General features: G+C 47.2%; 1 protein-coding gene and 1 non-coding gene across 4 annotated transcripts in view; one reads left to right on the plus strand and one right to left on the minus strand.

The window, feature by feature from the left end:
- The window catches only part of LOC149360610 (uncharacterized), a 58,558-nt gene that overhangs the window by 3,233 nt on the left and 37,939 nt on the right, over positions 1-17,386 (minus strand). For all 3 annotated transcript variants that reach the window (XM_089572412.1, XM_089572411.1, XM_089572410.1), the window contains exons 7-11: positions 14,802-15,686; positions 12,030-12,115; positions 7,174-7,218; positions 2,710-3,072; positions 972-1,298 (exon numbers count right to left, since the gene is read on the minus strand). In XM_089572412.1, coding sequence (XP_089428538.1) covers positions 972-1,298; positions 2,710-3,072; positions 7,174-7,218; positions 12,030-12,115; positions 14,802-15,686 — 1,706 coding nt within the window. The remainder of the gene's footprint in view (positions 1-971; positions 1,299-2,709; positions 3,073-7,173; positions 7,219-12,029; positions 12,116-14,801; positions 15,687-17,386) is intronic.
- TRNAM-CAU (transfer RNA methionine (anticodon CAU)) lies at positions 5,098-5,169 on the plus strand. Its single transcript has one exon. It is a non-coding gene; the product is annotated as a tRNA-Met (tRNA).

Below are 17,386 nucleotides of genomic sequence, written 5' to 3' on the forward strand. Positions count from 1 at the left end.
TTAGAAGCAAACCCCTTGGGCTGCTCTTGGTCGTCCCATGGACATCCTAAACGTCCACATGACGTCGAAGGGAGTTTCACTGCCCATAGGGTTGTAACAGAGCACGTTCTGCCATGCCACCAACCAAAATAGTTCAAAGGCGAGACAGACTCTTGTCCTCACCTTTAAAGAACTAGGGATGCCTAGGGACACTAGCAAGCCCCACTACACGGGTTAGAAGCAAACCCCTTGGGCCGCACCTTTCTGACAAAGGCTGTGCATCTCACCTTCATTCTGTGGAGGCTGCGCTGGTCGAGGCTCCTTGTGCCTTTTGCGTTTTCTCCTTTTCCGGGCGCCGAACCAGTGCAACGACTAAACTTCTTGACTTCGTCACGGCAAGGACTCTCTCAAAATGGCGCCACGCTTCTGGAGTTCACAGGGCACCATTTTGATCACATGGCTTTTCTAACCAATGAAAATGCGGTGCGCACGTTCTCTTGTATGTCCGCAAATGAAAGAATGACCGTGTTGCTTACTGATTTTAAAAAAAAGCTGGAAGTGCGAGCTTTCGAACGACACCAAAACAGCATCGGGGGAGCGCGGCGTATGTATCGAGCGACAGCGAGGCACGATTTGACCTTAATTTAAAAGGCAACTTGTGCGCCTTCGGAAATTTAAAGGGCTATTACGAAGCAAATACTGGTGATTTCTGCCCAAAAATTTGATGTCAGGTGCATAATGACCTCGTGAATCCGAATATGACGAAATCATGCTGCGTCACAAGTGACACACCAGGCACATATAGGGTTAAGATAGCCAGATATTGTGCACAGGACAGGGCGGTAGAAAAGAGTTAAATTTATAATATAAAAGTGAAGTTTTTTGCCCGTGGTCATGAAACTAAGCATCCAAGCATTCCTTCAAACATGGAGCTTCACCCTCTCCTAATGATGAAAGAGTGTGAACCGCTCTGCAATGCCCCATGCACTCACATTGTATCTCTGGCTCTGCCTGAGCTGCTGCAGACTCTTCTGCAGGTCCATTTCCTGCAGGCCTCGCGACGAAAAGTCGTCCGCTCGGTAGGAGCCAGTGGCGCTTGCCCCTACTCCTCCCCCGACAGCCGGGTTGCTGGGCAGCCCGGCTGCCAGACTGGCGGCCGACACCTGCTGCTGCTGCTGCTGGGCTGCCGTGATGGAGAGCAGCCGCTGCTGGAGCTGGATCATCGTCTCCAGCGTCGCAGCCACCGTGCTCGCAGTCGGAGCCACTGCGCCACCACCACCAGCGCCACGCCGCTCCGTGTACTCCTCCAGCAGTCCAGCCTGCAAAGCAGAGACGCGAGGGTCACACAACTTCTCCCGGATATACTGTGGGGACGCACTCGTCCCCTGTGGTTTGCTTTCCCGCAATGCACCCTCACCTCGTTCTCTGTAGTTAGCTTCCCCGCAATGCACCCTCCTTAGTTGTGTTACTTTAACTAACAGGGGAGGGCGCTCACATCGCAGCGACACTAGTGCCACGAATGGCGTTTGCTGCGCGCGCGCGGGGGAGAGACGGGCCTCTTCTGCTTGGCACCGGGGAAAGCATGCGGACGTGTCGCGCACGGCTCCGCTCTTCGTCGGTGGACGACCTCGTGGTGGAAATATGTTCCCGCCAGCCCGTCCCGTCTGGCCTCGGAGTTTTCCTCTGCGTACCGTGGGCGAACATTCGCTAGTAACCGTGCTGGTGAGTCGGACGTCCTCGATTCCTCAGTGTATTTTGTTGCTAGCTGGCGTTATTGTTGTTGTAGCAATAAATGCCTTGTTTGTGTCAGCCAGTGTGTCGTTCCTTTGTTCCCGCAGAGCAAGGCCCGCCGTGGTCGGCGTCTGCTCGGCAGCGCACGCGACCTTGGGGTGGGGTCCACGTGGTTTTGAACTGGGTCAGCCGCGGTTAAACGAGGAGAACGTATTTATCTCCCCAATTAAAACCCCACAATACCGAATATTTGTTTTAAAATGAACTGCCAGAACATCCTTCGAAAATCCCGTGCAAAAGTAGAGCAGTACAGTTTGCGCTTCTTGAAGTCTCATCCAGCAAAACGTTGCATGCAGTCAGATCCCGAATATATCGCTATATATATCAATATATATAGTGATAGACGATTACCGTAATGGCAACAGTGATCAGCAAATTAAATGGTGGCCCCATGGATGACATCACACATGACTGCCACTGAGCAAACACAGAAAGCTAGAGCAGCCTATGAATGGTTGGGGGGATTCGTGGCCGAGGGGAAGTGTACTCTGCGCCACAGCCTGGGTTAGGGCCTCCAATATGAAATCAATTGCGCAAGTCGTCACCCTTTGCCACAGGGTAGGGCGACCATACTCCTAAAGCAGCAGCTTTCAACATGCACGTACACGTGCCCACGAAATTCTCTCAACACCAAAACTACAGAGAAGCTGAATTTCCCCACTGGCCTGAGGCTCAGCCAAACATTCGGGGCTGCACAGAGCAGGTCACGCAGAGAACTAGAAAGCGCAGCCTCCAATTTGCGATGGCATGCTTAGACTGCCAAGCAAAAAAAAAAGTTTTGTTGCAATTTCTGTCAAACCTTCGTGGGCACCTGTACATAGCTGTCCATCTTTTTGCTGGGGCATGTGAATGGGATGATACCAAAGATGTGAAATTAAGGGAACTAGGTTATTACGGACAGCGCTGTAATAAATCAGCACGTGCACACAGACATGTCACCTGGGAGGCAGTGAGGGCAGCGGGAAAGACGGCACTAGTCTGCTGCGGCATCAGGTTCCTGGTGTCGCTGCCAAACATGTCGGGTGACCGCTTCCTCGGCTGCCCGGCCCCCGCCCAGTGCTCCGGCCGCAGAGGGGACCGCGGCCGGTGAGGTGACCGGTGGGGTGACCGGCCCGGTGAGTGGTGGTGGTGATGGTGATGGGGAGATGACCGGCGTGGTGACCTACGCGGCGACCGCCACGGGGGCGACCGCCGCGGTGACCGGCGCAGTGGTGATCGGCGCGGCGACCGCCGCGGTGACCGGCGCAACGGCCGCGAAAGAGGTGACGGTGAACGGGACCGCTTGCGACCACTCGGTGGAACCTGCGCAAAGGAAGAGGAGCCACGCGACAGAGTTACCTGCACTGTTACCTGTCTGAGTTACCTGCATTGTTACCTATTACAGAGTTACCGCATTGTTACCTGCCTTAGCTACCTGCATTGTTACTTGTCTTGTTACCTATTACAGAGTTACCACATTGTTACCTGCCTCAGTTACCGCATCATTACCTATTACAAGTTACCTTCACTTCAGTTCACCGGCATTCCTTGAACTCCTGATTTCAATCATGGCGCACTTGTTCAAAAACAGCAGGCTAGAAGAGGCCGAGGATTATAAATACGGCCGGAGTCAGTGAAACACCCACAAACCGCAACAACTGCCAAATGCTCTGAAGTTTGAAGAAAAACACCACTGTCCTTTGGGAATGTCACTGGCTATCCCACGGATCCAGATGCAAAGGAGATGTCTCAGTGCAACTACAGTCACATGCACATAACGTTTTTCAGATAGTAACTAAAGTAGTCAAGACTGTTCTACACTGCAAGCTGACACCATGCTAGTATTTCGCACTCAGTCAAGAATGGATGTGCGCAAAGAGAGAGAAAGCCCATTATTTAGCAACTTTGTTCCAGTCACAGAAGAACAGGACACCACAGTGTGGACTTTTCTTGTTGTAATTTTCGTTGCAAAGTGCCCAGCTTTTTACTGAAACGTATTCACCCCAGCTGCAAGAACTACCCGGGCACAAGACAAGGCGACTACCTTTTTCCACGACACGGGTGACCTCTGTTTGAGGCCTAAGTGTACGGAAGACTTCCTGCTTTTAAACCAAAACCTCCTTGATACGTTCGCGGTTCATAAACTCAAAATCACCACCATTAAAAATGTCCAATTGAGTTACACTAGTTTTCTCTCCGTCAATATTTTCCAGACAACATGATCTCTGGGGACTACTCTGCGTTCAAAATTTCGGCAAATTCTGGTCATCTACCATGGCACTCTTTGGCCACAGATGCCCTTGGGCTATATATATTCGTCATCATCGTACTTTTGTGGTGACAATGGAAACGCAAACTGACGGTGCCACAACGTCACCATACCGCGCTGCTGCTGATGGCAATAACGATGGAGGCTGTTGGCTTCAGCCGCCCATTGTTTCAAGACTTCCGTAGTTTTTCTGAAAATGAGTGGTACATAAGAAGGGGGTCGACTTTTCGACATGGGTTTTTGAAAAATAGTTCGACCTATATTCCGGTTCTTACGGTAGCTGTTCGTTCTCATTCTCCAAGTAAAATCTCGTTAATCTGTACCTCAAGGGGCCCAAAAAAATGTTCAAATTACAGTGCAGTCCACTTATAATGATACCAGATATAACGATATATAACCTATAATCATCAAATTCTTTAGATTTAGCAATAGTCCCATAGCCCATATATACATATATATATGGTTGGTTGGTTTGGTTGGTTTATGGGGTTTAACGTCCCAAAGCAACTACGGCTATGAGAGACGCCGTAGTGGAGGGCTCCGGAAATTTCGACCACCTGGGGTTCTTTAACGTGCACTGACATCGCACAGTACACGGGCCTCGAATTTCTCCTCCAAAGAAATTCAACATAATATATATATATATATATATATATATATATATATATATGCTTTATGCTTTTCTAATCAATTAGCTTTAGCAATAACATATCCCGAAATATTATAAATCGAACAACAGCACAAAGTAAATAAATAAAATAAAATAATCCCCTGTGTCCCATGGTTTCTCTGGCTATTGGCTTCTCTCATATTTATAACGAGCCCCTCATTTCCCTTCCCTGGCTTGCTTAATTGCTTAGCGAGGGCCTCGGCTCTGGCAGCCTTGACGCCATAGGAAGCATACGAGGGTTCTCACACAGCTTCCACCCTCACCATTCGATGCCGTTCTACGTCACACCAGCGGTAACTCAGGACGTGCTACGTCCGCCGCTTAAGAACGTGGGTGGCGCTGATGAACATTCTAAAGGTTAGGTTATTTGTAAACATAAATACCCCCGAAAGCAGAAGATTTGACAGCAGTCACCGTAGCTCAGTGGTAGAGCACCGGACGCATAATTCGGAGGTCGTGGGTTCGGATCCCACCGGCGGCATGTGGTTGTTTTTTCTTCTGCTTTTCTAATCAATTAGCTTTAAGCGATAACATATTCCGCAATATTCTAAATCAAACAACAGCACAAAATAAATACCATATTTACTCGCATCATGATCGCGCTTTTTTTTCCCAAAAATTGACGCAAATTTAGGGGTGCAATCATTACGCAAAGTAAATTTAAAAAAAAAATTTTTAAGCACCGAAAACGCAAACAAGTCGCAAGCAGACAACCCTTATCACACGGGCGCGCTACCCACGGTAACGCCGCTAGACACGGTTATCGCGAACCGATCTCGGTTTACGTCGTTAACCGAGAAGGTAGAGTGCGAAAAGCGCAAGAGCTGGCCCACTTGAAGAACGTACTTTCTTCGCACTAAATCACGTTCCAAGAGCAACGCATCAAGAAAGGCAGTGTGTATAGTGATGCGCGACGGCACTTTTATGCGGCCTTCGATCTCGTCCGATAGCGCAGCAACAGCGTACAACAGCAACGTCCCGCGGCGCTCAAGCTACGCATTTTACCGCCGTTACGCCGAAAAATGTTCAGTCCCTGCCGCATCGTTGATGTACTTAGGTGACACGTTCGCAATGCTTGGAGCACTAGATTGCTCGCGCTTACCGCAATGGTGCCACCCGCGAGCAGAGCGGACGACGGCGCTCTGTACTCCCTAGTCGTCGCTAGGCCTAACTTGTTTCGTATCGAAGCTACAGTGGACGGCGCTTTAGAATTGACCAACGCTATAATGAATGTCCTACTTATAGCGCTGCCTTACTGACAACCTCATTGTTACATATTAAAAGAAATATATACAATCGATTTCAGCGACGCCTTCGCAGCTGGCCAAGCAGATCGGGTCACTCGCGCTGCAACGCGGCTGCAAACGTAAAACTAGCTTGTATCGCAGTTATTACTCCTGCCAGCAACTCGGTACAGGCCAGTGACCCCCAAGGAGGATTCATTTTTGACGTTCCCGTATCCCAGGGCTTATTATTTACGAGAACAATAAAGTTTAGCCGGATCACAGCGTCACTTCGTTCGTTGCACTGCAACCTAGAACGGTGACGGGACTTGCAACAATGGCGAACCGTGATTCGAGATAACCGCAGTAAAGTTTGGTATCCACGGTTAAGCATAACCGCATTTAGACTGCCCGTGTGAGCGCAGGTCAACCAACAGGCGGCTGCCACAGCAGTGCTGACAGAGCAAGATGGTAATCTGCACGTGCCATCTGTCAGACAGATAGCAAGTACAATCGTCGTCGGCTAGACTCGACATCGTCGACAAATTGCCACGGCAAGTCGGGGTGCGATCATTACGCGACGAAATGAAGCAAAAATACGCAGAGGGCACAGTCGCAAGTTGCCGTTACAGCGGTTAACAAGTGAGTGTTGGCCGTCTCTCGAACACGTCCCTTGCAAGCGTCTCAGGATACCTGATACGGGCCGCCCGCTCGGACCCGGCGGCATCTTGCGGGGGTGTGCGCGTATTGGGAGGGGGGGGGGGGGAGCGGCTTCCGTGTGCGTCGAGAGCCGGGTTTAGCGCTCTTTTGCCCCTTCTATCGCTGTGCTGTTCAGGCTCGTTCTTTGCTACTACTTTACCATTTCCACCTCCCCGTTTGTTTTTCTGGTTGTTGTTCAGCTGCGGCCCGTGTGAGACTTGTCGTGCTGCCTATTAAACGGTCCCCTGCCCTCATTCTCACGTTTGTTTAGAGGGCGGAGATTATACCTCCTCGCTTGTTCTGTGTCCTTACATTGACGAAACGGATTCATTGTAAGCCTGCCCTGACGAAGAGAATACTATTCCCGAAACTGTTGGCAAAATAAACGTTAAAAGAACAGTCGCGTTTGTCGTAATACTGTACCTATATATATAATTTTTTCTTGTGTTGTTGCCACCATTTCAAAATTGTTGGCGAAATGACGGCAACAACACAAGAAAAAATGAAAAAAAGAACTGGCAGACAGTTCCCAGTGAGGCTGGTGCCAAAACAAATACACTTACCGCTAGCGGGGTGACCACATGCCGATGGCTCCTTGAGGCATAATGCTGCGCAAGACAGAAAACAAAAGAATAAAACACGGGACAGGAAAAAGGTTACACAGTTCGGCACGATGAATGACAAGCCAGCATTCCACCATACTGTCACCCACACGCTGAGCTCGAGCAAATACTGGCTACACATATCACGAAGCATAAACTGTCTGAATAGAGCCTCCGAGTACCTGCTGTAAACTACGACCATACGACCAATGTGCATCCGCAAAAGAAAAAACAAAAGCATGATGCAGTAAGTGATACTAATGCAAAAATATAAAAAACATGACACAAAATATTGTGACTGCATTCACCAGAATATTGCTGCATTTATAGATGCATGGCATGCAGGTGTTCTCGGAAATAATAATAATAATAAAAAGTCCACTTAGAGGAACATATTTTTGCAGTGAGCAGCTGTTGCCTTTTTTCAGTCTGCAATGCTTACCACCCTCTAAACCAGGAGCGAGGTCACTAGGTCACCACATAACTAGTAACATAACTAGTTGAGGTTGCTGTTTCAATAATGAATGAGTCAGATGCAGCATTTATCTTACACGGAAGGCACACACCAACAGCGAAATTAGGGACATCATTTTCACGGTGCCGCTTGGACAGCCGAGACCCATCAGACTACGTGCACGCAAAAAGAATAGATCAAAAACAAGAAGGCGCATCATGGATGGATGAAACCAAGGGCACATTGTGAGAAGCTCTCCTGCAGGTATGAGGGCATACAAGCTTCAGCCATTTTACAGTACAGCCTTTCAGCTGACTGGGTACCTAAGGTCGTTCAAAGCAGTGGTTCCCGAAGTTGGCACTGCAGAATTCCTAGTTCCCTTAGAACACCTCATTTGGGTAGCCCGGGCAACTAAACTATATGACGCTGTTCCCAGCCTACGCCTCCCCCGCTGCTGCTGTTTACAGAGGTCTTAAGGGGGGACACTTGTCCTGAAGAAAAAATTTTTATTAATGAAGTCACAGTTAAGAAATCTTCAGGGAATATCTATTCTTGTGTGCTGATTCTAAATGTGTCATTGAATTTCATGTAAAACAATTCCCTGTGCACTTATGCACTTTTTATGCAAGTATTTTGCGAAGAGTTTTGAAGAAAATGTGCTGCAGCATACTCGTTGAAATGTATGCCATTGGGTTCTCTTGACACCAAGGAATGCAATAAGGGTAAAACCTTCTTCCTGCCTATCATGGAACCTGAGTTGTAGGGTTTTGAAGTTGCCGCTTCAGAAATGAGAAGAAAAGTGTGCATATTCCTGTTTCTGAAGTGGCAGCTTCAGTACCCGATAACTCATGTTCTATGATAGCCAGAATGATAATTTTACCCTTGCTGCATTCCTTGGTGTCAAGAGAACCCAATGGCATACATTTCAGCGAGTTTCCTGCAGCAAAATTTCTTCAGAACTCTTCGCAAAATACTTGCATAAAAATTGCATAAGTGCTCAAGGAATTGTTCTACATGAAATTAAATGACATATCTAGAATCAGCGCACAAAAATACATGTGGCCTAAAAGTTTCATAGCTATGCTTAGATTAATAAAATTTTCTTTTCAAGACCAGGCTCCCCCCTTAAGCAGGTTGACGGCTACAGCAGGCCTAACCGACTGAGAGGAGGAGGGGGGGGGGGGGGGGGGCATGCACTTACCTTAATCAGTTGGCATAAACACAGCCCTAGTGGCACCAATACAACCCCTGGTCTCAGCCATGCATGATGCATCCCTTCCCAAAATGAGCTCAGAACAACGAAGGCACTGCTCCCCATAAAACTGAAGGATTCAAGGAGGACAAAAGAGACGACAAAGAAAGGCACTCAGAGTGCCTTTCACACACACCTTGTCTACACAAACCTTGTCCACAGTTGTGGCCCGTCACTGAGACCTCGTTTGCACACAGACAGTCCCCAAACTGATGTCACTGAGCCGGCAACCAAGAAAACAAGCTCGACCTACCAAAGCATTCATCAGCACAAGATTTCCAGCCTCTCTCTGAGAACTCCTCTCGCGCCCAAAGCTCAAACACGAGAGAGCAGGCAGGTCGTCGCAGTGGACCAGTGGTTACGGTGCTCGGATGCTGACCCTAAAGGCACGGGTTCGATGCCAGCCACGGTGGTGGCATTTCGATGGAGGCGAAATGCTAGAGACCCATGTACTGTGCAATGTCAGTGCATGTAAAAGATCCCCAAGTGGTCGAAATTACCTGGCGTCTCCCACTGCAGCATCCCTCATAGCCTGAGACACTTTGGGACGTTAAACCCCATAAACCAAACCAGAACAGGTTCATAGCAACACCAGACTGGATTTTAATGATTACGTGCAGTATAATACTACTACAAGACCTACTCGAGGAAAACATACCAAAACGCTTTTAATGGTTTGGTTTGGTTTGGTTTATGGGGTTTAACGTCCCAAAGCGACTAAGGCAAAGCAAAGGCAAAGCAAATTCATATCGCCATTCTTTTCTTCCAAGATCCATCCTCGAATGGAACACACTGCCTCCCGACGTTACTGAATCCGAATCAGTTGAAACATTTTTGCTTGCTTTGCATCCCTTCTTGTGATAGTAGTGTATGTAATGCTCTCTTCTCGTGTGAATCATCGGCGGCGGTCCCTTATCTTCTCCGGAAATGGCACAGCAGTTATGTAAACTGTGCGCAGGCCTTGTGTCTGATGTCCCTTGCTGTATCTTCTATCCTGTTTCTTTTTCTGCGATAACCCAATGTACATCACGTGCATGCCTGTTTGTTTGTTAAGGGGGGACGAGGGTCTTAAAAGTAACCTTTTTATTTGTGGCTAGAATCTCATGAAATTTTGCACACAGGTGCATTTTTCTCTTCTGATTCCAAATATCTAATTGTAATTGAGCTGGTAGTCTTAGACCAAAAGTTATCTTAAATTCTAGAGTGTAACTCAGTAATTTCTTATGCAGCTTTAATGAACTTTCTCATTACATTTTGTTGCTTTTGATTACATGAATTGATAGCCAGCAAATTCCCATACCCAATGACATTCTTACCTTTCTGTTTAGACCACGTATAAATAGTAATTTACAATTAGCTTAACGAGTTGCAGTGTCAAATACAGTGACCTTTTCCTTTCGACATAGTGTATCTGGATGACATGCCTTTAGAGAAAAATGAAGAATGTCACCGGGTATGGGAACTTTCTGGCTATCAATTCATGTAATTAAAAGCAACAAAATGCAATAAGAAAGTTCATTAAAGCTGCGTAAGAAATTACCTAATTATATCCTTGACTTTGGAAGAGTTAAGACCACCAGCTCAATAAGGGATATTCAAAATTCCGAAAGTGCACTTTCCCGCATAGCAATGTTGCCTAAAACAAGATGGGTGACCATGCCTTTCCAGCTGAAACAAAGCAAGAAAGACTGGTTTTTTGTTTGATTCTCTCAAAATACGTTTCTTACATTCTGTCCACATCTTTAGCGCGTGTCCTGTAGCCCACGTAGTTCCTTTATAGCGAATACAGAAAATAGAATACAGACACTCGAAATACGCAGAAAAATTAATCGTCTTGTACTACTACATAACACTCTTTCTGGAAAAAATAATATGACGCTACCAGCTTCCGTATGTCGGCCTTCTACGAGGAGAACACGACACAGTCATGAGTATTTGCTTGCACCGATATTCGCGAAAACAAACGCTTATAAGTACAGTTTTTTCCCTCGAACGGTGAAAGATTGGAATGCACTTCCCATTAGTGTATTTCAGTCTAACGATTTCATGGCTGCATTGCAAAATCATTTTTGTGCAAGTTAGCGATGTTGACGTTCTCATTTGTGCTTCTTTTTGTGCATTGTGTTCATTTCATGTTGCATTGTATACGCTTTTCTGTGCTTTCTTGTTTGTGATATGCCCCTCCTGCTTGGTCCAAAGTATTGGCCTGCAGTATTACTATATAAATAAATAAAATAAAATAATAAAGTCGGCCATCTTGTTTATGGCAACATAGTTCTGTGGGAAAGCGCACTTGCGGAATTTTGAATATCCCGTATTACGACTACACATTTGGAATCAGAAGAGAAAAACGCATCTGTGTGCAAAATTTCACCAGATTCTAGCCATAAATAAAAAAGTTAGTTTTAAAACCCTCGTCCTCCCTTAAAGGGCAACTGAAGCGGTTTTAGAATTCGATGAGTTTAAGGTTACCAAATGTACAAAATGTGCAGGTAAAACCTGTGAAATCGTATTGCTCTAGCATTTGAAATGGTGGCGTAATCGCCGAATAAAGTCGTCGTCAGCGTTCAGGCTTCTCTGAAGTGCACAGCGTCGAGCAGAGGCCCCGATAATGACGTCACATATGACGGCACTGCGTTTCCAGCGAAGAAACGGCTATTCCATGGAGCAAAACCGACGCCACCGAAGGTGAAGCTTACGATGCCTTGTTTGGCGCCATCTGACAACGCACAGCAGCATGCAGGCGTAAACAGCGAACATCTGAAATTTCCGCAACAATGACGTCACTGACGAGTTTCCCCGCACTCCTCCAACGTAGTGAGAAGAAGCCTAAACATAGCCGCGGTTTTAATTGACGATTATGTCGCCGTTTTAAATGCTAGTGCAAAAATACTTTGCATGCTTTACTTAGAAGCTTGACAGATTCGAATTCTTGAGTAACCTCGATTTCCCAAAAAACCATTTGAGCTTCCCTTTAATGCACTGTACTCTGCCCATTCCTGCTTTGGCCACCGAAAGGTGGCTGGCAGTATTGTAAAATAAAGTAAGTCACAACCAGGGCCCGCCAGTACGGTGCAAACCGCATGGAGGCAGACCAGCGTGCGGACACACCTCGTGGTACTCCCGGATGGAGAAGAAGTTGACGTTGCACGCAAAGCACTTGTACTGGGAGGACGGCGGAGGAGACGCCCTGGGGCCTGCAAGGGGGAAACAGGGAACAAACATGGAATACCGACGGATGGCAGCAGAGATAAATTCCCTGTTTAAAACCTGCGTAGTTGTAGATGTCAAAAAAGATAGGTGACCGGTTTTGGTGTCACTTTTAAAGGCCGCCTCCCATTCTTGACTGCACCGAGTTCCCAGGCTTTGGAGTGGGAATAGTATGCCTCCATTGTCAAGAGTAAGCACTGTGTACATTCAGTGATTGAAATCTAATCGAGGACTTGGGCAGATCACCCTGCCCCTGAAAGGACGTGCACCAGAGGACAACTGACTCCCTTTTTTACACCCATACAGGCATATTCACGTTTAAAATACACAAAACGCATCTTTCCACCATGGATCCCGCCTTCGTCACAACTATTTACAACACACCCCGCTGTAACGTTTTTCACGAGACCGACTTTATGACAACTTACCAGTTGGGAAATGTGTAGCCAGAAAGCACACTAAAGAAACATGTACACTGTAGCCTACTTTTTTGCGTTTGTTTCATTTCCAGTAAGGGCAGCATGTTTCTCTCGAATTTGCCAGGCTTTTCTTTCCATCGCCATAGAAGAGTGGAACAACCTTCCTGAAACCGTTGTCATCAAACCTAATCCCATCAGATTTAGGCAGCTACCAGCAGACCCATTGAACCACCTATAGCTACTTCCCTCGCGCTCCTCTGCCTGCAATTTGAACTGCTTACATCACTGCATCATCCCCTGCAGGTATTTTCCCACTTATTTTAATTTCTGCACATTTTACTGCTTAATTTTATATTCTACTGCTTTCTTTGCCACATGTTTTTCGTATTATTTAGATTACCTGACGTTCATTTGACGTCAAACTCATTATTCTTGTTATTTTTGTTCTATTTTTTATGTTCACACGCTTTTGTACAATCACTTCACACCGTCTTTCCCCTTTATGTAATGTCCCAGACAGGATCTTTAGGGGTACAATAAATGATGATGATGATCATGACGATCATCATCATGATGACATGATCATCATCATGATGACGTGATCATGCTTGGATGGGACTACATCAGCTTGGATGGGACTGGCTCACGAAGTCGTAGCAGCCAGGAAAATGCAGCACACGCGAACGTAGCAGCGGAGCTGCACTGAACGCTATTCATTTTCTTTAACATATCCCTAAAGGCGCCATCCGGCAAGCCGGTAATAATGTGCTGGTCCGAATCAAATACCTCTGACTGCAAGTGAAGAAATACGGCTGTGAGAACATCACAAGGCTAGGCATAACCACAAGGCATAACAAATGTAGCCGGGTACAGCATCTCCAGGAACAACAAAAAAGAACAAAGAAGCGAATGCAAGCAACATCTAATTCCTTTACCAACCAAAACTGAGTTTAGCTTTTCAGCACTTGACATCTTCATGGGGGGGCGGGAAAATATCGTGAATTTCCTGTTCACTTAGGAAAGCCGAAAATCAATTTTGCTACACTATGTTCCATGTATAGCATGTGCGTTTAGGAGCATTTCAATGAAACGTGATGAATTTTCAAACAGGCTGTTTGTCTCTCCTGAGCTCTTGAGATGAGCGTCAGCATCGTCCGTGCTGTCATCAAAAAACCACTGATGAGTTGGCTGCAGGTGATGTTTAATGTCACAGTCTGCCTACCCTGGCAGTGTTCGATTAGCTGCTAGCTAAGCCAACCTGTCCAAGCCATGAGTGAGACTACACCATGTGAAACGGTTATTATTAGGCATGCGTGATAAGTGCTTTTTGGCTTAAAGCAAACAGTGATTTTCTTCAAAGAATTTCGAAGCAAATATCCTGATTACTTTCGGCACACAGAAATGTCGAACAGACATTTTCAAAATCTTGTATTTTTCAAGCTCAAAAGGCCATTACGTAAAAAAAAAAAGGCGAGGGGGGGGGGAGGGGGGCACATTGAAGCTTTCGCACATCCATCGAAACTGTCAATGTCCTGCAAAAATGGCCATTGGAAAATGGGTTCGTCGACCTTTGTACGGAGCCGACATATTTGTGGGGTGGAGTCTACAAACACCTATGCCGGTGGGTAATTACTCCATTACTACAAATCTACTCCACATTGAGGGATTCCCCTTAACATTTGACTCTTTATTGACGCACGCCACCTTGCCGGTTCCGGTGCGCATGCAACGTGCATAGTGCAGCGGAAGACCCCTGCCAGGAGGCGTCTACCAATCTAAGTCCACTGTGCTTCAACATTCTTGCATTGTGCCTGGACTTTTGCATTAAATGAAAGGGCAAAAGACTACACTTTCATCTAAAAAAGCTGACGATCGTCACTGAGGTTATGACCAAACAAATTTACTACGATGCAAAGAGCGTTCGTCAATTTTTTTTTAAGGGTGTTACACAAGTCTACCATTGAATAATATGTTCTTGCTGGGTTTTCACCAAACAAATCTACTATAAAAGAAACAGCGTTCATCAATTTTTTTTAAGGACGCTACATAACTGTACCTTTGAACAATATATTCTTCAGGTCCGAATTTAACAATGTTTCCCAACATCATAACCGTGAAGATTGGCCACTGAAGTTAGCTGGTGATGAACTGCACAAAAAAAATCCCGCCAGCACCCCCCCCCCCCCCCCCACAAAAAAAAAAAAGAAGACTGGGAAAAGGAAGTCTGCTCAAGCCCCCGGCACGGAAGCCATACCTCTTTCCCTGGAGCTGGATCTGGACCTCCTGGAGCCCCGCGATGTCTCACTGTGCAGCTCGGGAGGCCTCCTCCGCGGAGGCGGCGAGTCTCGACGCACGTGCCTCTTCGAGTCTCTCGGGGAGGGGCCCCTTCGCGGCCCCGTCCTGGCACGGCCCCTGGAATGACTACGACTACGACTTCGTGAAAGCGGACGCCTGCGCTTCGGCCTCGACCGGTCCTCATCACCCTTGGGCTCCTCCTTCGAGTCCTTGTCCCCTTTGGTCTTCTTTCCGTCTTTGGCATCCCCTCCTTCGGGCTCGCTCTTCTTCTTCGATTCATCCTTGACATCGTCCTTCTTGGAATCGCCTCCAGCTTTGGCTGCTGGATCCGCGTCCCCACTGTCCGCTTTGGTCTCCTCTTTGGCAGCACTGTCTCCGGAGGCGTCCGTGACACTCGCCTTAGGTTCATCCTGACCCTCTGCTTTAGAGCCGTCCTCCGACTGGTTCTCTTTGCTGGCCGGAGGGGCGGCGTCCTTTTTGGTTGCGTCACTGGCTTTGGAGTCATGGGCCTTGGCCTCCCCCTGTGAGGCTGGCTTCCCCGCGCTCTTGGGGCTGGGATCCCGCTTGGAGCTGCCCCCCTTGCGGTCCCCCCTGGTGGTCCTGCTCCGGTCTCGGTGCGCGTCCGAGGATGTGCCCCGGCCAGCCGGTCTCCTTGACGCTCTGTCCCTCGAGCGACTGCGACCGGAGCCCCCTCTCCTGGAGGCACCGTCTCTCGAGCTCGTGTGACCCGACCGCCTGGTCTCCCTCGAGCCGCTCCGGTCTCTCCTGGTGCCCCGCGAGCGGTCCCGGGAGCAGGGCCGACGGTCCCTCGAGTGAGACTTGTCCTTCTCATCCCTGTGCGTGTCTGCACTCCCACGTAACAAAAAGAAACACGTTCAATTTAGCACACTGGAAACCCATTTGCAACTGTTGGCAAGCTTTGCAAGAGGAATGTCACCATTAGAGGACTCTTCGTACTCAAAAGTTTGGAACCCTTTCCTTGGAATTTACTCTGTCACAACAACTGAGCCAAGTATTTATCCTCCCAATTATTAGGCGCCCTTATCACATTAATACCAGCTGATACCTAAACCAACCCAATTTCCTCCTGACTCGCAACGTTGTCCTTATTTTTTTATTATCTTTTCTCCTATCTGTCGTTTTTTGTTCCCTTAATGTTTGCGCCCTTGTGCTACAGTGGTTAAGGCTCTCGACTACTGACCCAAAACACGCGGGTTTGATCCTGGCCTCGGCAGTTGCATTTCAACAGAGGCAAAATGCTAGAGGCCCGTGTCCTGCGAGATGTCAGTGCACGTTAAAGAATCCCAGGTGGTCGAAATATCCGGAGCCCTTCATAGTATTACCCTCATAGCCTGAGTCGCTTTGGGATGTTAAATCCCAATATAAACCATAATCACTAGTCACACCCTAAATTGCAGCCTACACTCTGTCTATACATGCTCACTAAGCCCTCTGAATGTATTTAAAAGCCTTTAACTTTTGAGTCATTGCGTGGTAAAACAAGGCTCCCTCCCATATGGAGCCAAAACGACTTGTTTTTGTTTTTCTCCATTCCTTCGTTGGCATCTAAAATGGCTAAAAAAAGAAAGTTGCTACAAACAGACAAGCAAAAAAAGAAAACTCCCCATTTAGCGGTCAAAGCTCTGGAGTCTAATTTAGGAGCCTTTTCAACACAGGGGCCGATAGTTAAGCACAGAAGAAATCAGAGCCTCTGAAAGGGGCTTCTAATAAAGTTATAGTATACATGGGATGTTAAAGGGGAAAGCTGGCCTCAGAAAAAAAAAGAATTTTATTACTGAACTCACAGTCCTGGAATCTTTCGAAAACATTTCTTTGCGTGCCGATTCCAAACACGAAATTTAATTTGTTGGCACTCTAGTGCTTATGTACTTACGTAATACCTCGTACAACTTTTCGCCAACAACTTTAAAAAAAGTTTGCTGCAGGGGAACTTACTGAAATGTATGTCATTGGTTTGTCTTAACATCAAGGAGTGCAATAAGGGCAAAATTATCATCCTGCCTATCGTAGAAGTTGATGGTTTAGGTTTACTGGCTTATTGGGGTTTAACGTCCCAAAGCGACTCAGGCTATGAGGGACGCTGTAGTGAAGGGCTCCGGAAATTTCGACCCCCTGGGGTTCTTTAACGTGCACAGACATCGCACAGCACACGGGCCTCTAGAATTTCGCCTCCATCAAAATTCAGCCGCCGAACCCAAGTCTTTCGGGCCAGCAGCCGAGCGCCGTAACCACTGAGCCACCGCGGCGGGGCCGTAGAAGTTGAGTTGAGGGGTTTTGAAGTCACCACTTTGACAGAGGGGAAGAAAAACTGTGGTCCCTGTTCCTGGAGTGGCAACTTCAAAACCCCATGACAATTTCTATGATAGGCTAAATGACAATTTTATGCTTACTGCATTCCTCGATGTCACGAAAAAAAAATTGCATGCATTTTAGCAAGTTCCTTGCAGCAAAATTTCTTGACAGCTCTTGGCAAAAAGTTACATACATTTGGTTCTCCTTTCTTGCTCCAGAATTATTGAATTG

The sequence above is a fragment of the Amblyomma mixtum genome, chromosome 2 (assembly GCF_055824585.1).
Source record: "Amblyomma mixtum isolate Tamu chromosome 2, ASM5582458v1, whole genome shotgun sequence".
In the NCBI taxonomy this organism is placed as follows: domain Eukaryota; kingdom Metazoa; phylum Arthropoda; class Arachnida; order Ixodida; family Ixodidae; genus Amblyomma; species Amblyomma mixtum.